Below are 24,475 nucleotides of genomic sequence, written 5' to 3' on the forward strand. Positions count from 1 at the left end.
TTAAGCACCATGTTGTCCCATATATGAGACACACACACACACACACACACACACACACACACACACACACACACACACACACACACACACACACACACACACACACACACACTCACACACATCAGTCAACAATGTGTGAATTCAGAAATGTTGTCATGTTGGGGGGGGGGGGGGTGCTTGTCTGGTTTGACTGTACATGGTTCTAAAAACATAAACTAAAGAGATTAAATTAAATTAAATATTGTGAAGATGTTTAGATTTCTGCCACATTGATAACGTCACTATCATTAATACAGTAAGCTAGCAGAGCCAGATTCCAATATTTTCAAGCACTGGCCCCACGGTCCAATAAATCCCTAAATTTGGTAACCACAGTACATTTTTGTTCACCCAAATTTAAACCTACTGCATATTAAAAAAAAAAAAAAAAAAATCAGAAAAGGCTTTTGTGTTATTGTTTTGTTTTACACAGGTTATTTTTTTCCTTAACTGTGATACTTCAATAGCAGGGGTGGGTTCAAATCCCACCCTTGCCACATTTCTCCATGTAATGTGGAGTTGCGTCAGGAAGGGCATCCGGCATAAAACTTGTGCCAATTCAACATGCAGATCCACCTTGGATTTACTGTGGCGACCCCGAGTGCAAACAAGGGAGCAGCCGAAAGGAGTTACTAACTGTGATACTTCAATAAATTAAAAGTTATCACCGGAATGAAAATATATAATCATTTAATGAAATTGAAGTTAATTCAAGTTATAGTGTGTGAATGTATTTGTGTGTCTATATGTGTGGTAGTCTGGCGGCCTCTCCAGGGTGTACCCTACCTCACGCCCAGAAACTGTGAGGTGATGGTCTAGTGGTTAAGCAGTGGGCTTGACACTGGAGGATCCTTGGCTCAAACCCCCATCTGGCCGGAAAACCACGAAGGACCCTTGGGCAATGTCCTCAGTCCCCAAGTTGCTCCTGGTGTGTAATGAGCACTTTGCATGGCAGGACACTGATATCGGCGTATGAGTGTGTGTGAATGAGTGAATGTGAGGCATTAAGCGCTGTGAGCTTCTGATATAGATGAAAAAATGCTATCCAAATGCAGTCCACTGTTGTGATGGCCTCTGTGACCATTAACTGAACAAAGCAAGCTCAGAAAATGAATGAATGAATGAATAAATTCAAATTACAGTATTTGTATTATTTTTGGGTGATGCAAGATGAAGATGTGTTACACTAACAAGCATTGTTGTGCTAACACACACACACACACACACACACACACTCCACTCCACTCCACTCCACTCCACTGTAAGCCCTCTGGATGCATGAAAAGCTGACGTGATTTTTGGCTGGACTGAGGAACTACACAAAGTCTTTTTTTTTTTTTTTAATGGAAGTCCGAAATCAGTGCACAGCATCACTCACTGGACTACACATCACATTTGGACTTTAGCAGCAGTGGAACACCAAAATGTAAGTCCCTTTTCTGTTGTTTATAAATTAATAAAATGTCAAATGACAAGGATCTATTTTTGCCGTTATATAAAAGAAATAATGAATGTTTTTACATTCTTGTAATGGTACAAATATTTCATGAGGTGAAAGCTGGAACATATCATTCAACAAGGCGATCACGAATAGCTGTCCCTTTACAAAATATGGTGCTGAACTTCAGGGATTGCATCAAGCTGATGAAGATGCCATCAACTGGATGCTGACTTACAAAGGAGTGTAAATTGCACATGCAATATACTGTGTGTATATATGTTACTAAGGTATCTGTCCTTCAAAACTGTGTTGATGTCATAAAAAACTGGATAGCTGCTATTAACTTATCTGTCACTTATTACAACAAAAACTAAAGTTCTTGTTTGTGCCGCTGAGCAGTTTGTTCCCTCGGTGATTAAAAACCTTGGCTCTATCCTCTTCTCTTCACTCAGCAGTGACAAATCTGGATGTTACATTTGACCAGGCTCTCAATTTTAACATGTTACCCAATCATGCTTTTTCCATTTACAGAACATTGCCCATCTTAGAAACATTGTATCTCAAACTGAGCTGGAAATGATCATGCATTGCTTTTATTTCATCACATCTTGATCACTGTAATTCGCTGTTCCCTAGCCTCAGTAAGTCTTCTCTGGATTGCTTACAAATGGTCCAGAATGCTGCTGCAAGACTTCTTACAAGGTCATCTAAGAGGTCTTACATAACACCCATTCTGTTCTCTTTGCATTAGCTCCCCATTCAGTTCAGACTGCAACTTAAAATATTGGTGATGACTTTTAGAGCTCTGCATGATCAAATGCCACTCTACATCAGTGGACCCTTGCACCGTTATGTAACAAGAAGGTCTCTGAGGTCCTCAGACCAGAAGCTATTGGCTGTACCAAGGTCAAGGCGACTGTGCATTTGAGGTTGTGGCTCCCAAACTGGGGAATGCACTGCCACTGCATCTACGAGGTCTGTTAGAAAAGTATCGGACCTTTTTATTTTTTGCAAAAACTTGATGGATTTGAATCACGTGTGATTGCATGAGCAAACCTTGAACCTTCGTGCGCATGTGTGAACTTTTTCATGCCTGTCGATTGCATCATTTTCTGGTAAGCAGCCTTTGTGTGAGGACATGTGTAGTGCGCTCGGCGGATTTTCATTTCAAGGAAAAAGACGGAACGACTGGAGCAGCACCGCATCAAATTTTGCCAGAAACTGGGCGACAGCCAAGTGGAAACCATTCGGATGATTGAGACGGCTTTCGGTGGCTTTTCAGTCGTGTGACTATCCGAGAAATTGTGGAAGAGGTGGGCATGTCACAGCAAGTCCTGTGAGACTTCAACACGAAGTCGCTTTTGCTCCGCCATCAGAAGCAGCATGAATTTCACAGCCACTCTTTTCATGGGCAAATCTTCTGTCTTCTACAGTGGAAATGTTCTACAGTGGAATGTACCGAAAAAGTGCTGATGTCCACCTCTTCCGCAATTTCTCGGACAGTCACACGACGGTCCCGCATCACCACAGCGTTCACTTTGGAGTGATCTGGTCATTTCAGCATGTTGAACAACATGAGAAACAAAATTCCAGAGAATTTTGTTTCTTTGTTTTTTGTGACAAAGATTGAACTCTGGCGTGAACACCAGGTGTTATTTTGGAGGAAACCAGGCACCATCCCTACAGTGAAGCATGGAGGTGGCAGCATCATGCTGTGGGGATGTTTTTCAGCAGCAGGAACTGAGAGACTAGTCAGGATTGAGGGAAAGATGAATGCAGCAAAGTACAGAGACATCCTGGATGAAAACCTGAACCACAGCGCTCTTGACTTCAGACTGGGGTAACTGTTCATCTTTCAGCAGGATAATGACCCTAAGCACACAGCCAAGATATCAAAGGAGTGGCTTCAGGACAACTATGTCAATGTTCTTGAGAGTCCTAGCCAGAGGCCAGACCTGAATCTGATTGAACATCTCTGGAGAGATCTGAAAATGGCTGTGCAATGACGCTCCCCATCCAACCTGATGGAGCTTGAGAGGTGCTGCAAAGAGGAATGGACAAAACTGCCTAAAGATAGGTGCACCATGAATGAAATGAAAAAAGAAAAAATAATATAGCACCTTCAACTGCACCACAGACTAAAACAGTTAAAAGTGGTCTATTAAACATTAGGTCTCTCTCTTCTAAGTCCCTGTTAGTAAATGATATAATAATTGATCAACATATTGATTTATTCTGCCTTACAGAAACCTGGTTACAGCAGGATGAATATGTTAGTTTAAATGAGTCAATACCCCCGAGTCACACTAACTGCCAGAATGCTCGTAGCACGGGCCGAGGCGGAGGATTAGCAGCAATCTTCCATTCCAGCTTATTAATTAATCAAAAACCCAGACAGAGCTTTAATTCATTTGAAAGCTTGACTCTATCTATCGTCCACCTGGTCGTTACTGTGAGTTTCTCTGTGAATTTTCAGACCTTTTGTCTGACTTAGTGCTTAGCTCAGATAATTATAGTGGGCGATTTTAACATCCACACAGATGCTGAGAATGACAGCCTCAACACTGCATTTAATCTATTATTAGACTCAATTGGCTTTGCTCAAAATGTAAATGAGTCCACCCACCACTTTAATCATATCTTAGATCTTGTTCTGACTTATGGTATGGAAATTGAAGACTTAACAGTATTCCCTGAAAACTCCCTTCTGTCTGATCATTTCTTAATAACATTTACATTTACTCTGATGGACTACCCAGCAGTGGGGAATAAGTTTCATTACACTAGAAGTCTTTCAGAAAGCACTGTAACTAGGTTTAAGGATATGATTCCTTCTTTATGTTCTCTAATGCCATATACCAACACAGTGCAGAGTAGCTACCTAAACTCTGTAAGTAAGATAGAGTATCTCGTCAATAGTTTTACATCCTCATTGAAGACAACTTTGGATGCTGTAGCTCCTCTGAAAAAGAGAGCTTTAAATCAGAAGTGCCTGACTCTGTGGTATAACTCACAAACTCGCAGCTTAAAGCAGATAACCCGTAAGTTGGAGAGGAAATGGCGTCTCACTAATTTAGAAGATCTTCACTTAGCCTGGAAAAAGAGTCTGTTGCTCTATAAAAAAGCCCTCCGTAAAGCTAGGACATCTTACTAATCACTAATTGAAGAAAATAAGAACAACCCCAGGTTTCTTTTCAGCACTGTAGCCAGGCTGACAAAGAGTCAGAGCTCTATTGAGCCGAGTATTCCTTTAACTTTAACTAGTAATGACTTCATGACTTTTTTTGCTAATAAAATTTTAACTATTAGAGAAAAAATTACTCATAACCATCCCAAAGACGTATCGTTATCTTTGGCTGCTTTCAGTGATGCCGGTATTTGGTTAGACTCTTTCTCTCCGATTGTTCTGTCTGAGTTATTTTAATTAGTTACTTCATCCAAACCATCAACATGTCTATTAGACCACATTCCTACCAGGCTGCTCAAGGAAGCCCTACCATTATTTAATGCTTCGATCTTAAATATGATCAATCTATCTTTATTAGTTGGCTATGTACCACAGGCTTTTAAGGTGGCAGTAATTAAACCATTACTTAAAAAGCCATCACTTGACCCAGCTATCTTAGCTAATTATAGGCCAATCTCCAACCTTCCTTTTCTCTCAAAAATTCTTGAAAGGGTAGTTGTAAAACAGCTAACTGATCATCTGCAGAGGAATGGTCTATTTGAAGAGTTTCAGTCAGGTTTTAGAATTCATCATAGTACAGAAACAGCATTAGTGAAGGTTACAAATGATCTTCTTATGGCCTCAGACAGTGGACTCATCTCTGTGCTTGTTCTGTTAGACCTCAGTGCTGCTTTTGATACCGTTGACCATAAAATTTTATTACAGAGATTAGAGCATGCCAAAGGTATTAAAGGCACTGCGCTGCGGTGGTTTGAATCATATTTATCTAATAGATTACAATTTGTTCATGTAAATGGGGAATCTTCTTCACAGACTAAGGTTAATTATGGAGTTCCACAAGGTTCTGTGCTAGGACCAATTTTATTCACTTTATACATGCTTCCCTTTGGCAGTATTATTAGATGGCATTGCTTAAATTTTCATTGTTACGCAGATGATACCCAGCTTTATCTATCCATGAAGCCAGAGGACACACACCAATTAGCTAAACTGCAGGATTGTCTTACAGACATAAAGACATGGATGACCTCTAATTTCCTGCTTTTAAACTCAGATAAAACTGAAGTTATTGTACTTGGCCCCACAAATCTTAGAAACATGGTGTATAACCAGATCCTTACTCTGGATGGCATTACCCTGACCTCTAGTAATACTGTGAGAAATCTTGGAGTCATTTTTGATCAGGATATGTCATTCAATGCGCATATTAAACAAATATGTAGGACTGCTTTTTTGCATTTACGCAATATCTCTAAAATTAGAAACTAATTCATGCATTTATTTTCTCTAGGCTGGACTATTGTAATTCATTATTATCAGGTTGTCCTAAAAGTTCCCTGAAAAGCCTTCAGTTAATTCAAAATGCTGCAGCTAGAGTACTAACAGGGACTAGAAGGAGAGATCATATCTCACCCATACTGGCCTCTCTTCATTGGCTTCCTGTTAATTCTAGAATAGAATTTAAAATTCTTCTTCTTACTTATAAGGTTTTGAATAATCAGGTCCCATCTTATCTTAGGGACCTCGTAGTACCATATCACCCCAATAGAGCGCTTCGCTCTCAGACTGCAGGCTTACTTGTAGTTCCTAGGGTTTGTAAGAGTAGAATGGGAGGCAGAGCCTTCAGCTTTCAGGCTCCTCTCCTGTGGAACCAGCTCCCAATTCAGATCAGGGAGACAGACACCCTCTCTACTTTTAAGATTAGGCTTAAAACTTTTCTTTTTGCTAAAGCTTATAGTTAGGGCTGGATCAGGTGACCCTGAACATCCCTTAGTTATGCTGCTATAGACTTAGACTGCTGGGGGGTTCCCATGATGCACTGAGTGTTTCTTTCTCTTTTTGCTCTGTATGCACCACTCTGCATTTAATCATTAGTGATTGATGTCTGCTCCCCTCCACAGCATGTCTTTTTCCTGGTTCTCTCCCTCAGCCCCAACCAGTCCCAGCAGAAGACTGCCCCTCCCTGAGCCTGGTTCTGCTGGAGGTTTCTTCCTGTTAAAAGGGAGTTTTTCCTTCCCACTGTCGCCAAGTGCTTGCTCACAGGGGGTTGTTTTGACCGTTGGGGTTTTTTACGTAATTATTGTATGACCTTGCCTTACAATATAAAGCGCCTTGGGGCAACTGTTTGTTGTGATTTGGCGCTATATAAATTAAATTGATTGATTGATTGATATTCAAGAAGACTTGAGGTTGTAATTGCTGCCAAAGGTGCATCAACAAAGTATTGAGCAAAGGCTGTGAATACTTATTTACATGTGATTTCTTATTTTTTATTTTTAATAAATAATGTTGTGAGTAAAAGTTTGATGAAATGAATCGGTAACACTTTATATTAACGGCACACTATAAAGCATTAGTAAAGCATTTATAAAGTGTAAGTAAATGCTTAAATAACTACTTGTAAAACATTCACAAAGCATTCTTTTTTATTATCTCCTCACTGGTAAGAACATAACCAATAACATAGATGGCTTAATAATTATTAATAACAAAATACATAATGTCTTTATAAAATATTTATAAATGATTTTTTAAATTCTCTATAAACCATTCAAGAAAGGTTGATTATTAATAGTTCATCTTTACAAACGTAAAACAGGCACTATTCATTAGTGATAAAAATACTTTACAAATCATATTTTTATTGTCTTTACATTGTTTCCTCACAAATTATGAATGAATGAATGAATAAATTTATTCAGCACACATAGTCCAAAACAACAAAAAACAAAAAGGATTAACAATGCATCCGTGCGCCTGAAAGGGCATCTGTGTGTCTGAAAGGGTATAGGGAGAAGCAAAGCTTATTATCGCCTACCCCCACTCACTCATCACTCATCTTCAACCGCTTTTCCGGGTTCGGGTCACGGGGGCAACAGCTCCAGCAGGGGACCCCAGACTTCCCTTTCCCGTGCCACATTGACCACCTCTGACTGGGGGATTCTGAGGAGTTCCCAGGCCAGTGTGAAGATATAATCTCTCCACCTAGTCCTGGGTCTTCCCCGGGGTCTCCTCCCAGATGGACATGCCTGGAACACCTCCCTAAGGAGGCACCCAGAAGGCATCCTTACCAGATGCCCGAACCACCTCAGCTGGCTCGTTTCAACGCGAAGGAGCAGCGACTCTACTCCGAGCTCCCCACGGATGACCGAACTTCTTACCCTATCTCTAAGGGAGACGCCAGACACCCTCCTGAGGAAGCCCATTTCGGCTGCTTGTACCAGCCATCTAGTTCTTTCGGTCATGAACCAACCTTCATGACCATAGGTGAGAGTAGGAACAAAGATTGACCAGTAGATCGAGAGCTTCACCTTTTGGGTTAGCTCCCTTTTCGTCACAGTACGGTAGAGCGAATGCAATACCAACCCTGCTGCGCCGATTCTCCGGCCAATCTCACGCTCCATCGTCCCCTCACTCGTGAACAAGACCCCCAGGTACTTGAACTCCTTGACATGGAGCAAGGTCGTATTCCCTACCCACAGTAGGCAATCCAATGGTTTCCTGCTGAGAACCATGGCCTCAGATTTAGATGTGCTCATCCTCATCCCAGCCGCTTCACACTCGGCTGCGAACCGATCCAGTGAGTGTTGGAGGTCATCGGCCGATGAAGCCAACAGGACCACATCATCTGCAAAAAGCAGTGATGAGACCCTGAGCCCACCAAACCAGAAACTATCCTCCCCCTGACTACGCCTCAATATCCTGTCCATGAATATCACAAACAGGATTGGTGACAAGGTGCAGCCCTGGCAGAGGCCAACCTCCACTGGAAACGAGTCCAACTTACTGCCGAGCACCCGAACACAGCTCTCGCTTTGCAAGTACAGAGATTGGATGGCCCTGAGAAGGCACCCCCTCACTCCATACTCCCGCAGCACCTCCCACAGTATCTCCCGGGGTACCTGATCATACGCCTTCTCCAAGTCCACAAAACACATGTAGACTGGGTGGGCATACTCCTAGGCAATCTCCAGGATCCTTGTGAGAGTAAAGAGCTGGTCTATTGTTCCACGACCAGGACGGAACCCGCATTGTTCCTCTTCAAACAGACATTCAACTATTGTCCGAACCCTCCCTTCCAGCACCCTGGAGTAGACTTTACCAGGGAGGCTGAGTAGTGTGATGCTCCTGTAATTGACACACACTCTCTGGTCCCCCTTTTTAAATATGGGGACCACCACCCCAGTCCTTAGGCACTGTCCCAGACCTCAATGCAATTTTGATGAGATATCTCATCCATGACAATCCCTCCACACCCAGAGCTTTCAGCCTTTCTGGACAGATCTCATCAACCCCCGGGCCTTGCAACTGCGGAGTTGTTTGATTACCTCAGTGACTTCTACCAGGGAAATTTATGAAAATCCTTCATCAGCTTCCAGCTCTGCCCCTACTATAGAGGACGCTCCGGTCTGATGCAGGAGTTCCTCAAAGTGTTCCTTCCAGCGCCGGATTACATTCTCAGTTGAGGTCAACAAAGTCCCATCCTTACTGTAGACAGCTTAGATGGTTCCCCGTTTTCCCCTCCTGAGGTGCCTCACGGTCCACCAGAAGCACGTTGGTGCTGATTGAAAGTCCTTCTCCATGGTTGCTCCGAACACCTCCCACACCCGCAGCTGCCTCTCCGGGAACCATCACCTTATCGTGGTGGAGAGGATTGTGTGCCGCTATGAACCTGAGAGCTGTGTTGTCTGGAGCCTTTGTGCTCCTGGTAGGGTCTCCCATGGCAAATTGGACTCAGGCGAGAGGCCAGACTAAGAATGGTTCACAAGAAACCATGATAGAACGAGGTAGAGGAAATGCGACCCGGCCCGGAGGAAGCCCGGGGCCCTCATCTGGAGCCAAGCCTGGATGTAGAGCCCATCAGCGAGTGCCTGGTGGATGAGCTTGCCACGGAGCCCAGTGGGGCACAGCCCGAAAAGACAATGTGGACCTTCCATCTCCAACCTGTGGGCTCACCACCCACAGGGGGACCCGCTGGTGTCGTGTGTGCTGTCCTTTGAGTGGCAGTGAAAGTCGAGGGCCTCGACGGACCAGACCCAGGTGGCAGTGGCTAAATCTGGGTGTGTGGAACGTCACATCACTGTGGGGGAAGGAGCCGGAGCTTGTGCGGGAGGTGGAGCGATATCAGTTAGATCTGGTGGGCCTTGTGTCCACACACAGCCTCGACTCCAGAACCACTCTCCTTGATAGGGGTTGGACCTTAACGCCTACCCCTTTAACCAAAAATAAAATTATTTAGTCCAAAAGGAGTTGGGGGAAGTAAAAAAAATCCACCTATTCCCACTCCCGTTTTCAACCACTTCAATCTCTTCAGCTTAAAGGACACAATCCGATGGCTACCTAACAAATTTACATTTACAAATTTACATTTACAATTGGCAACACACAAAACTCAACCTTCTTCAGCAGATACATATCTTGAAAACATCATGTCTTTATATTGATTTTTAAACTGATTGACATTTGGACATCATTTGAGTTCCTCCATCAGGTTATTCCATATTCTAGGGCCAGACATGGAGACACAGAAACCTTTCCTGGTCGTCCAAGCACCAGCAATTTTAAAATGATACAAGCGCCGTAAATTATATTTTCCCTCTCTCTCAGTAAAAAATTCTTGAATTCTAAAGGGCACTTGTTTATTTTTCACTTTGTACATTAATTAAACACTCTTGAATAAAATCGTATGATAAAGTTTTAATATTTGAGATTTAATGAACAATGGGTTGGTGTGGTCTCGATAACCTGCATTATGAATTGTTCTTAATTCTCTTTTTTGAAGAATGAATAATGGTTGCAATGTAGTTTTATAATTATTGCCCCATACTTCAGCACAGTAAGTCAGCTAGGGTGAAACCAATGAACAATACAAAGTATGTAGTGCTCTGCAATCAAGAACATGCTTTGCTTTATTTAATACTGCAATACTCTTTAATACCTTCTTTTGAACATGCTGAATATGAGCTTTGCAATTAATTCTTTCATCAGTAATGACACCTAAAAACTTATTCTCTTTGACATGTTCTATGTTTACCCCTTGTATAGTTAACTGAATTTGTATGTCTTTTTTATAATTTCCAAATAACATTAATTTAGTTTTAGACAAATTTAATGATAATTTGCTAATATCAATAAATTATTTTTTATTAGCTTCTCATTGGTCAGAACATAAACAGATGGCTTAATAATTATTAATAACAAAATATGTAATGTCTTTATAAAACATTTGTAAATGTTTTTTAAATTCTCTATAAACCATTTAAGAATTCAACAATAACAACTTCTCTCTGCACCTATTATTTGTTCATCACATTCCTCTTCTGTTCTTTTAGCTGCTACCTGCTCTCTGCTCTCTAATTCTTTCCTCTTTTCCGTTTTAGCTCTCTCAAATACTGTACTTCCGCTTAAGGAGGTCCTCATATTGAGCGTTTTCCTAGTGCCATCTTTTTTATTTTATTATTAATATTATTATTTTTATTTATTTATTTATTATTTATTAGTCCTTATTTTTATCTTATTCAATTTCTTAATTTTAATTTTTAGCATCCAATTGTTTATTTATTTTATGTTTTATTAATTACATTTCTTAATTTTAAGCACCCAATCATTTCTAGGAATATAAACCTATTGTTTTTAAACCAAATAAGATGTGATTTTACTTACCTCACTGACAAATGGCAGCAGCTCACAATTGTTCAACAAAGGAAAATGGCGAGGAAGATGTCCTATGACACTTCCTGTTTTTGTTCTCATTGAAGACAAAGGTCCGAGGAGAAAGATTAAAATGAAAAACTGGTTTTAACCATTTTTCTGACTGCATGGACTAATGTTGCTTTATCACTGGCCTTCTCACGCACACTTCCAGCGGGCACCTCAATGAAAACGATGGTTAATTGGCTATGCGCATAAGTGCTAGCGAAAGCTAGGCTAAAGCTGCACTGGCAAAGCGTCGTCATACCAAATCTAACTGCTTAACATATTCTAAGGTTGAAAATCATCAAGCAGACACTTTGTTTCCGTCTGAGAGTCTATCCGCTTGATCAATGTGAATTTATATCATCGGATGTAAAACCTCGTTAGTTTTTTAAGACCAGTTAGCCAATTAGCCCCTATCGCTTAGCGGCTAATGGTGACCCATTCTGAACCCACGTTTAGCTATCAGTTAGCAATTAATGGCAGTGCTCGCAAATCGACACCACCTCCTAACCGAACATCACTTTACAAATGAACCCGCACTCCTCATCTAATACCGCCGTATCAATTCTTCAAAACAAAATATGCATTGATAAGTATTTATGAATGGATATATAAAAGTGAACTAGTCAACTGTTGATGACTCTGTGTAACACATAAATACCATCTACAAATGAGTTATAATGTAAATTTATCCATCACTTTAGTTGAGCTCACACCAAATACTTTACTAACAGCTTGTAAAGGCTTTATAATAGTATTTTTAACTTTACTAATGCATTGATAAGCATTTATAAATGGACATATAAAAGTGAATTGGTCAACTGTTGGTGACTCTGAGTATAATATGTAATTAGCATCTACAAATGAGTTAAAAATGCAAATTTAATCACCACAAGGATATTACAAATGCTTAACTAATTCTCAGTTAAGGCTTATTCGTATACTCAAAGAAGTCTTTAAAACTGCATACTTATAGTGATGGGAAAAGAGATAAGCTTTGTACAGTATTAACAAATAATACATAAAGTATTGAGTAATAAGGAAAAGTAGTTACTGCAATCTTTACAAATGTTATAACTGATACATTGAGCATCAACTAATGGTTTATTAATGCTGAGTAAAGGCTTAATAATTTGTGAGGAAAAAATGTAAAGACAAAAATCTGATTTGTAAATATATAGTGTCTGATTTTACATTTGTAAATGATGAACTATTAATGATCAACTTTTCTTAAATGGTTTATAGAGAATTTAAAAAAATCATTTATAAATGTTTTATAAAGACATTTTTATTAAGCCATCTATGTTCTTACCAATGAGTAGCTAATAAAAACTAATGCTTTGTAAATGTTTTACAAGTAGTTATTTAAGCATTTACTTACACTTTATAAATGCTTTACTAATGCTTTACAGTGTGCAGTTAATATAAAGTGTTACCAATGAATCTACTCCATTTTGGAATACAGTTGTAACATAACAAAATGTGGGAAAGGTGAAGCGCTGAATACTTTCCAGATGCACTGTAATCTGAATGAATTATAACCATTTACCTACTAGAACAACAGACCTCACCTTATTAGATAAGCATTAATCTGGACCATAGTCTTCTTTTCAGATCAGTTATGAATTATTAATTTATTCGTAACCCATAAATTCTCATTTAGTGGTTACTAATTTATGGGTAACCCATTTATTAAATTCAGCTTAATGGTATGTGTTATTTAATTAAAACAGTTCATGTATTTTGAGGGCTTTCCCTGTACTCCTTTCTTTGAGTTCTGTTTGTACACACGTTCTGTTTCTGGTATTATTCTCTGTGTTACTCTGTCTCTGGCAATATTCTCCACCAGTTATTGTTATTCTCTGTGTTATCTGGCTAATTTCCCCCTGTGGCAGATATTCTCTGGCACTTTTACTTTGATGTTTTTTCCGTGTTCCATTTTATATTTACTTTGATGTTTCTTCCGTGTTCCATTTTGTATACTTCAATTCCTGTTTCTGATCTTTCGGACTTAAACGACTTTATTCATCCCACCAGGGGCAATTAGTTTCAGCAGCTTGCATACTGGCACACAAAAGACAGTAACCACCCAATACAAAAAAAATACACAGAAAATAAGTTAGCCAAAAATAAAAAATAAAATACCATGGATACAGTGTCATCACAACCATTTAATATATATATAAAACCCTACAAAGAGTTTAAGAGATGAATAGCAGAGGGAATAAAAGATTTTAACATTTTTAGATGAGTTTCATGAGTCCCTGTAATTCTGCATTTGACTGTTGATGGTTGGTGGTCTATTTAGGCTCTGTCCAACACGGAAGCAGGTTCAGGTGTATCCGCATAAGTTTTGTATCTTAATGGCATTTCATCCACACAGAAACGGCATTTTTGGTGGCCAAAAACTACACTTTTTGAAACTGGGTCCGTGAGTGGAGGAATCTAAAAATGGCACCTTTGCATTTTTGCCTGGATGAGCAATATGCAGCTTTCCTGAAACAATGGTGTCATAGCTCCACCTCTCTAACCTCAGACACTCACAATGAATTACATGTTGTTAAAAATGTAATTTAACATTACTTTTTTTTGTCTTGGTGGATCATTAACTGGATTTATTTTCATCGCAAACACAGTACTGAAGAGACGACAGATGGCTGTGATGAGCACTAATCGTAAAGAAATGGAACGCTGTGAAGCTGATAAAGTAATTGCAGAGAAGACTTTCAGCTTTTAAAATAAGTTATTTTTTCACCAGCACCAGCACCCCAGAGCAGAAAAACATTGAGGGACTTCTTTAACCCTCTGGGGCTGACGCCGTTGTATACAAAGGCTAAGACCAAGCTTTACTAAATTATAAATACCTTTTTAATGATATGAGATAGAAACTTACTCTTTTTTTGCTGAAAAGTTAACTCTGCATACTTTTGAGCCAGCCATCGGCCATCTTTCTACTCCTCATAGAAGCTGTGTGATGACGTGCGCAATGTGAGTGTCCAATCAGAATTGGTTCACCATCATATGGTTTTCCAAAATCCAATCGTAGGGCAGATTTACCTCACGTGAAAAGCCAAAGATTGTTTTCAGGAGTGATATGTTACTAGTTGGCCCATCTGAATAGCCCCCTGAGTGCTCCAATGAGTACATACTATTAGTACATACTCAGTGCTCCCTGCGCCATTACGCACAGCGATCAGTGACAGCAGGAGCAGATGGAGAGTCTCTGATGACAATCTCACATGCCCAAACAAAGAGGGTGTAACTATCAGGATTGCTCCACTAGTTTGCATGTGAATGTTACTGGATAACTCTGTTGCTTTCTCTGCGTAAAGTACTGTTTACCATATCAATGGACAACAAAACGCATTAGATTAGATTAGATATACTTTATTGATCTCACAGTGGAGAAATTACGTTTACACTCCAGTTACCTCAGACAGCAATTAGTCCACAATTATTACTTGTTTACCATAATAATGGCACACATCAGAATTAAAGGCAACACATACACATTTGACATTGTTTATGTGCACTAAGTTTGAAGAAGTCTGTTATCCGAATTGAGGCAAGTGGGTGAAGGCCACACAGCAACCATGAGATGCGCTGCCATCAGCTTGGGGGGAATGTGGGCTGCAGCAAAAACTGCATCGCCCCCGCCGAAGGGGGAAGGAGTGACGTAGCAGGCGCTGGAAAGGGGGGGTGTTGATGGGGGAAGGAGGGGTGGGGGGGAGGGAATAGAACATGCTTCAGTCCTGTGAAAAGCAGTTTATTGTCTTTGTGAGATGAGATAAGAAACAGCCAATGTTCCCCAGGCCGAAACAAATCCCTCTGGAGGAAAAACAGTCGGGCAATTTGACCTTCAGGCTTGATAAGCCTGTAAGGTTACAGCAGTGAAAAACACTTTTTAACAGTTCCACCTGCACAACCAAATCCCAATTATGAATTAAGAATATTCACCGGCCTCTGAAATATTCAACTGCAACTGCAAGGCACGCATCTGCTCCAAGATGTCATCCAATTTGCATCCGAGTTCAAGAGTCATCGCAGTCTGAGAATGCACTGCCTTGCAACCTCGTTAATCATGACGGACAAGCGAGGGGCTGTGGTTCTTGATGCCATCATCTTGCCAATTTTCTGGTAGATCAGGGTAGCACATAAGCCAAAAAGTACCAGCCCTGCTATCATGAGACCAAAAATGAATAAATCCTCAACGTCCTCAATGGAGAAAGGCGCCAAGCATGCAACAAGCCAAGAACCCCAGGAGTCGAGGACATAACCCGCAGGATACGTTCCATCTGGGCAGGTAGGATCCCCGGGCTTGACCTTCTTGTAGAAAAATGGTGTCAATAGCGAGACCAGCTGATCAATTCCATGGTTAATCCAATAGTAGTCCAATAGATCCAGAATCCAATATAATTTGAGGAATTCACAGTCTGATGAAGTAGGGACTTGAAGGTTAAAGGCAGAGAATAGAGACAAGGGAGAGTGGAGGAGAAGCGACCGCCCTCGTCGGAGTCCCAAGCAGATTCCAATAGACCATTTTGTACATATTGTTCAAAATGTGCGTTTGGGTTTATTGTTTGAACATTTCTGTTGAACAGCCTTTCACACAAAACCTCAAATTACCTTTATAAAGTGTCAAAACAGTTGTTTATTATAGTTTGCTGTGTGTGTTGAATAAATGTGTGTGGAAAATTATTTTGCTTTATTTTTTCCTTGCCTATTTTTGATTGTAAACCTTTATTACACTTATAAAACACAACAAACATATAGTCTGAAAGCACAGGTTGTTCTGAAAAAAGAGACATAAAACTTGATTGTGGGATGCAGGGAGAGCTGTTAACAGCAATAATAAAACATTTACAGTAGTGTAACAAGACCAAGCATTCATGATATGCACACTCTTAAGGCTATTAAATTGGGCTATTAGTAAAAAAAAAAGTAGAAAAGGGGGTGTTCACAATAATAGTAGTGTGGCATTCAGTCAGTGAGTTCGTCAATTTTGGGGAACAAACAGGTGTGAATCAGGTGTCCCCTATTTAAGGATGAAGCCAGCACCTGTTGAACATGCTTTTCTCTTTGAAAGCCTGAGGAAAATGGGACATTCAAGACATTGTTCAGAAGAACAGCGTAGTTTGATTAAAAAGTTGATTGGAGAGGGGAAAACCTATACGCAGGTGCAAAAAATGATAGGCTGTTCATCTACAATGATCTCCAATGCTTTAAAATAGACAAAAAGACCAGAGACGCGTGGAAGAAAATGGAAAACAACCATCAAAATGGATAGAAGAATAAACAGAATGGCAAAGGCTCACCCATTGATCAGCTCCAGGATGATCAAAGACAGTCTGGAGTTACCTGTAAGTGCTGTGACAGAAGACGCCTGTGTGAAGATAATTTATTTGCAAGAATCCCCCGCACAGTCCCTCCATTAAATAAAAGACGTGCAGAAGAGGTTACAATTTGCCAAAGAACACATCAACTGGCCTAAAGAAAAATGGAGGAATATTTTGTGGACTGATGAGAGTAAAATTGTTATTTTTGAGTCCAAGGGCCGCAGACAGTTTGTGAGACGACCCCCAAACTCTGAATTCAAGCCACAGTTCACAGTGAAGACAGTGAAGCATGGTGGTGCAAGCATCATGATATGGGCATGTTTCTCCTACTATGGTGTTGGGCCTATATACCGCATACGAGGTATCATGGATCAGTTTGGATATGTCAAAATACTTGAAGAGGTCATGTTGCCTTATGCTGAAGAGGACATGCCCTTGAAATGGGTGTTTGAACAAGACAATGACCCCAAGCACACTAGTAAATGAGCAAAATCTTGGTTCCAAACCAACAAAATTAATGCCTCGCAGATGTGAAGACATCATGAAAAACTGTGGTTATACAACTAAATACTAGTTCAGTGATTCACAGGATTGCTAAAAAAGCAGTTTGAACATAATAGTTTTGAGTTTGTAGCGTCGACAGCAGATGCTACTATTATTGCGAACACCCCCTTTTCTACTTTTTTTTTACTAATCGCCCAATTTCATAGCCTTAAGGCCCAGTCACACGGCACTTAACGAAGGGTGACGAAGTCCTGACGAAACAAGAAATCTGGACTTTCGTTGACTGTCGTTGGCATCGTTTAACCTTTGCTTAACTCAGCCTGCTTGCTTGGATTTTTTTTATCTGTGTGGGGGGGCAGCTTCAAGGGGCTCAGGCACCTTACATAGGCCAGAATTAATCTTTTGTGTGGATAGAATTAATTATTTTGCCACAAGCAACTGTTGAATTTGAAACAATGAAAAAGTTGTGTAATTTCTGACGGTACTTGAATGCAGCATCAGCGGCAACAGGAGCTGCTGCGTGCGCTTATTATTTTGTATTAAATATAACAATATGAGCGTAGAAATAATAATCCAGTCCTTCTGTACATGTGGCAACGGGTAGTTGAATCAAAATGATTATATAAAGAGCTGTTCTGGAAGGAAGAATTCACGTTGTGGATCAGTGATCAGCTGGTGGAATAACCACACATGTGAGTCAATGCGCGCGTTCACACACACTGATTAATTTACTGCTCTGACATATTCAATCATCTTTACACTTATATTTATATTTATTCTCCCTTTTGACAGTTTTCTGTTATAAATCAATATATATGGCTTAGAACATAATACTGTGATACAGCAGTGACTACGGCACACTTTTTTCTTTTTTTTTTCTTTTTTTTTTTAATTGGAGGAAGACGGAGCACGCAGCGTGTTGACAGACCGTGTGGATTCTGATAATGATGGAGATGGTCCCTCTTTTGTTCTGGACGAGGTGCAGGTGGTCCGCCAACATGCACACAGATCTCCACAGATTCTGTTTGCAGTTTCTCCAGGACCCAGCGCAAAGTCCTGGAATGCAGAGATGCAGACACACACTGTAGCTGTGGCTCCAGGAGCGTTTCGTTAAAACGTCGAGATCATGAGCTTCGGTTTTGTTAAGTTCCTCTTTCGTCCCTTTTGCGCTCTTGCTTCGCAGACTGAAAATTTAATATCAGTCGAGCACCAAACTGTTAAATGTTTCGTAGCAGATGTGTAGTTCTACCCTCTGCAAAAAAAAGGTGAGCTGCTTCTGGAAGAAACTGCTCTATCCTCTGCAGGCAAAGGAAAACTGATCACCAAAAAATAAATAAATAAATAAATAATTTTAACCCCATACTAATTCGACGGCAATATCACCCAAGTCATCCAGAGGCATATATTTTTAACTTATGGTTCAAATTTTAACCAAACTAATTTTGGACAAGTTATTTAAATTAACGTTACGTCTAAAGTTTTATGAAGTGAAAATATCAGATATATGTTTTAGTTTTAAAGTAATGCACTAATTTTTAAGGTTTTAGTGTGGACATGCTGTTTCCAGGTGCATTATAGGTATAGGATAATGTCAGTACGTTCACAACATGAAAAATGCATTTGAGACACTCTGATCAGGCTCCACGGATAACAGCATTAAACTCTAGTGCCTAAAACTCTTGTGAATATATTCTCTGGGTTTATATCAATGCGGATCTGGTTGTATCCGCTAAGGCGACCCCGAAAACAAAAACGAGAGCAGCCGAATGGACAACCATTGTGTTTGTGTTTATTAAATTCCACGCATCTTAAATGTAGCAGAGTAGCAGCAGACACAGATTATCTGGAATTTTGTTTTGGCAAGTCTCTACTGCCATCTACTGGCCAGTAGTGTTCATGGCAGTATTCAAGCTGGGCTGATATTTTCAATCACTGTACTCAGTTCCAGCTCAAACTGTACCGCAGAACTCCACGGTGCAAAAGTTTAGAGTGCACAATTTATGTTCTCACACACGTACGTTCAAAAACCACATGTCGGACTCGTGTTTCCAGAAGCAAAACGTAAACAGGAGGTGTTTTTTTTTCAAACTTAATTTACAAAAACTCTCGATGGGAGACATCAAAGTAAAAAAAAACAACAACAAAAAAAACAAAACATTACAAAACAGGTTTGCGGTGTTTGTACAGGCACAGTGCGAGAGGTGGTCGTGAGATGTTAAACGCAGCTCGTTACTCCATGTATACTAAACGATGCAGGACTCGCGATTAACCTGAAACTCGGTGTGATCCAAAAAATTCTCGCACCAATGAAAAATCAACTGAAAAAGGGCCAAAACTTGCACTGGCACCAGTAGATCATGGCAGCGTTCTATTTATTTTGACACAGGTTATATCAGACGGTTATCTAATTACAACTTGGCTTTTTTTTTGTTTGTTTGTTTTTTGAAAATGCCTGTTTTTACAAAAAAAAAAAAAGGAATATTTTACAAAAGCACATTTATCTGTAAACACCAACACATGACATGTCACATTAACGTCTTGGTTTACATAATGAATGACTCAACCAATCAGTGTTTAGCGGAGGCACATTTTACCCAGAATCCTTTGCGATCTGTGTTTGTTACAAAATTTCAGAATTAGTGCATTATTCAACACTAAAAGATATGTTATATTTTAACTCTGTACAAATGACAGAATTGACATTAATAGAGTTATTCTATCAGTATTCATTTTATTTATACGCCAAACCATAACTCAGCATTGCTTTATTTTCCAAGACCTCCACCTGACGACAGCGTTGTGATTGAATAGAGGTGAGTTTTGTGGTTCCTCTCAGCTTGTGTCTGTGCACAGCACAAAGGTAACTCCAGCAGGGGGTAAGATGAAGACAAAGACAGTGCTGACTCATTGTTTGGGTCTGTTGTCGCTTTTGATTCTTTCAGAAGCGATCGTGGTGTTAAAACTCAAAATCAGCTTGTTAGTAGTTACAAGTGTACCAGAGACAATACTGTAATTTATCGGTTATCTGTAACTTCCGATACATTTTTGTGTGGTTTATCGTTTTGTCTTTATCAAAGATAACTTTTCAGTTATCTGATTATCTGTTATCGAAGTTCATTTTTTGGTTATCTGTGCCCACCACTGGTTACAGTCAGGAGGTGCCAAACAATCTACAGGAAATCTTGAATTGGGACCTGCCTCATGTAATGACTGGGTCAAAAATTGCTCTTAAAAAAAAAAATTGGGGATTTTTTAAACGGATTTCCTGGAGAATTTGTCCCTCAATGAGCTCTTCTTTCTACAACCTCCAAATCCAAGATAAGGTGTACAATTTCCTCCATGAATTGCTGGTGTATTCAGCTGCGCACTGCAAAAACTTTTAAAATATGACGGGACAGAAAGAAGTGAAAACGTAAGACTGATCACAGCCTTTTGCAGTATCCGATGTAGGAGGTGCACAAATTGTGGGTCCCTTCCATTTGAAAAAATAAATATAAATCGGCAAGTGTCAGTGCTGAACTTTAATTCTGTGTTTTAATTTTCTGTTACTAGGTACATCCATACTCTGTCCAGTACATGTTACGGGTTTTTATTGCATTGCAGACAGACAGGACATTTTTTTTCAATGTGAGCGAAAATCCATTATACTAAATCTGGCATATACAATGTTTATTACATGGAAAACCATACAAAAGCAATGAGACTTTTGCTTTTCTGGTGAGTATGAGTATCCAGTTTATAAAATGACAGATTAGGCGAGTTTTACTGTATTCACAAGTAATTTCCACGATAAGGAATTAAAGTATTTCCAGATGACGTCATCCGAAAAAGGGAGTCTTATGTGGAGGTTTCATCAAGTTGCGATGATGAATCCGGTTGAAGCAACGCAACAGGTAAGATTACGAGTTTATATCGACTCAGTGTGTGAATGGTTTTAATATATGAAATAGTGTAAGTTGGAACTGTATGAATGATCATGTTGGGACTTCACTGAAAAGAAATATAGGGTCTGTAGATGTTATACTGCACCTCTGTATTTATGTGGACCATCTACTTTATTATCTACATTATAAAAGCTAAGTGGGCTCTGCGCATGTGTGCATGTGTGTGTATGGCTTCGATCACACAAAAACTGAGATTTGTTGTTTGGTATGCTTACGTATTTTGGGTCAAGGATGAATGCTGCCAAAATGAAAAGTTGATAGAATTAATATTTTGGGAAAAATTTGAAATTTTAGCTAACCAATTAACAATGGATGTTGTGCCGTTGTGTAGTGTTGTTACTGTTACTGATTTATTGTGATTTTGTGGTTCAACTGGTTTAGTCACTAAAGTTATGTTGCCGTTACCATGAGTGCATTCAGTCTCATGTTGCTGACACCATGAGTGCAATATGTATTTGATCTCCACCCTGTTTGTGTCTGAAATTAGAAGCACCTTCATGTGGTAAAGACAAATAGCCGTGCATGCATGCATACAAGCAACTTCGATCAGGGACAAAGACAACACAGCTAATCATTGCTGTTTGGCATGTTTATGGATTCTGGGTCAAGGATGAATGCCACCAAAATAACAATGATAATAATAATAATCATGTGTATATGATAACAACAACCTAAACAATTTATGAATAGATTAAGACAGTAAATTAACATTAAAAATTACATAATTAACAGAAAATAAAAGGGTTGAGTTCCTCTTGTAAAAGTTGTTGAGGTCTAAGTTTCTAAAAACATTCTGGACTAACATACCATTCCAAGTCATTATCCAGGCTGTGCTTAATTTGCTACCACCGTTGAAAAACGTGAGCTAGCTATTTTATAAACACTACCCAATCTAGAGCCTGTGCATCCCCACAGGCAACACGATACTTATTATTATTATTAGCGTACCACTTTGTCATGTAGCTTTAGCTTCTGCTGCTACAATGATGAGCACTTACACCAGTCAGCTCTTACACGTTCTCAGTTTTTGTGAAAGGATTACAGCGACACATACAGGCATGGCATATGTACTACAGCATTTTTGGTTGTTTTTGTGCAGACGTAGGTAAATCTTGAAACAGTGCTGTGTTTACGGAACACTTTTTGAAAACAATAAAGGCAAAGATCATATTGGGAAAGTACACTGCAAAGAGCATTCCTCGTAGCCAGATTGTATAGGCTCATCTTGCTCTCTCGCGTTATAATTCACAGTGCTTTTTGTAGTTTTTGTTACAGACCTTTGGGTGCCATTCTATGTTCCAGTTTCTTCCATGTTTACCTATTGCCTGTTTTTATATAACCCTGTGCTGCCTCCCATTGTAAGACTGTTGCCCATTGGACTGATCACCCGTGGGCCTTCTGCCTGTTTTTGCCCAAGCCTGCTGCCAGCTACTTGAACTATGTGTTATATCAGTGTGAACAATAAACCTGTTTTTACCTACCTCCTGTTGTTGTTATCTGTTGGCATCCTCTACCAAACCACAACATAGGCCAGAATGTTCTAGTCTGAAATGTTGATGACTGAAACATCTGATGTGTGCTGCATGCATGGCTGTGTACTTCACACAACCAAAAATAAGTCAATACATATTCCTCAAACAACATAATAAATTCTAAAATAAACTATAAGCTCATATTTGCTTCCAACTCTTATGTGATATACAGATAATGTCAAAAACTGTAATTTATGGTTAATGTGAAGACAGTGTTTACCAGGTTCTATCTCTCTGCTTCACTTTCTGCTTTCAAGCAAGAAATGTTTTTCTTATCATTCGGCAAAGTAGTGCTATTAGTAGTTGGAACTGTGGCCAGATAACACACAAACAGTACTATCAAATTTAGCCACATGTGGAAATGGCCTTTAAAGAGAGTTTAATGCCTGAATCTAACATCTGTGGTTAGGGAAACCTACTTTGACCTCTTCCTGTAGTTTTCCCAAACGAACCGTGCCTTTCAGGAGTTGACCAATAAATCTCTGCTTGTCCTGCTGAAGAGTTGCAGCCTGTGAATGTAGAACAGGAGAGCGTTACTGGTCAACATAAGCACAAGCAAATGGAAAAGGATGGATGCTAGGACAGATAAAAAATACTGGGGCTACTGCAAACAAATTTCAAACAAATATTCCTTTGTGTGTTCCATTTTTAAAAGAATGAGGTAGAAACACTGCTGTGAATGGCCCATTTTAACAGGATTAAGAGAAACGTGTCTGCTCATTATTGTGTTGATTTTAAAACAGCAGTCATAGGTTCCTCAAGGTTGCAGCTGTTGTAAGATTTTTTACTTTAAAAGAACAGCAGACATGACTGTAAAATTGCATGACCTCCAGTGTGTCCACTATTATTATTAATCTATTATTAATTAGAATGAAAGAAGGCAATTGGTAGGTCACCTCATTATGACTGACTCAGCACAGTTCCATCTAAATGGTTTGGAAACCATTTGTCTTTAATGAACTTTTTGGAGAGGTTTAAAATGTTCTTAGCAGCCTGTCTTTCCTAAGTGTTATGCAGTCATTCAGGGAAAAAAACAGGAATTACAGTGGGAATACATCCTTTGTAATCCATTAAGCACTCAGAGACTGTGAGGGTTTGATAGAGGACAGCAGGCATGCAGGACATGACCAGAATGGACACATCAGTCCACAAGCACTTTCACTAATAGCCAAGGTCTAATTAGTAAAATGGACCTGTCTTCTTGATGAAATTGGTTTGAAGGAGGTATAATTAATAAGAAAGATGTGCATTTGATTTGCAAATGTCATGTTCCTTCAGAAGAGTTTTGTACACCACATGTAAAAGAGAAAATGCACTAAGTGCATAATTTGGGGGTTTTTTTTCATTTTGAGAAAGATTTTATTTCAACATTTTTATTCCTTTTTCTCAGTTTAATAATTTCAGACCAATTCTATTAAAGCAACTGTTGTCACACACACTGTGCAATTATCAGAATACATCATACCAGCATGTTACCATTCACAACAAAAATTAACAAATAAAGCCACAAGCCAACCTGAATCAGCTCAGAGATCTTTGATATCATGCAGTTTTGATTCATTCATGGAGAACCACTGAACACTGAAGAGGACAAAAGAAAAAAAAAAATCATCTGTCTTCTGTGAGTTCAAATATAATGCAATGCTAAAATACCCTCGGCCATATGAGCATAACAACAGGAAGCTTTTTAAAATAGGTCAAGGTTAGCCATCTTTGAACTTGTCCAAGGTCTGTGTCCCAAGAATGTTCCCTGTGAATTTGAAGACCCTGGCAGTAATAAGACTGGACTTATTCTG

At 39.5% G+C, this 24,475-nt stretch overlaps 1 protein-coding gene across 3 annotated transcripts in view; it reads right to left on the reverse strand.

The window, feature by feature from the left end:
* The window catches only part of cep89 (centrosomal protein 89), a 331,169-nt gene that overhangs the window by 176,486 nt on the left and 130,208 nt on the right, over positions 1 to 24,475 (reverse strand). For all 3 annotated transcript variants that reach the window (XM_034185204.1, XM_034185196.1, XM_034185210.1), the window contains exon 15: positions 23,099 to 23,188. In XM_034185204.1, the coding sequence (XP_034041095.1) occupies positions 23,099 to 23,188 (90 nt within the window). The remainder of the gene's footprint in view (positions 1 to 23,098; positions 23,189 to 24,475) is intronic.

Source organism: Thalassophryne amazonica, chromosome 2, assembly GCF_902500255.1.
Source record: "Thalassophryne amazonica chromosome 2, fThaAma1.1, whole genome shotgun sequence".
Taxonomy (NCBI): Eukaryota; Metazoa; Chordata; class Actinopteri; order Batrachoidiformes; family Batrachoididae; genus Thalassophryne; species Thalassophryne amazonica.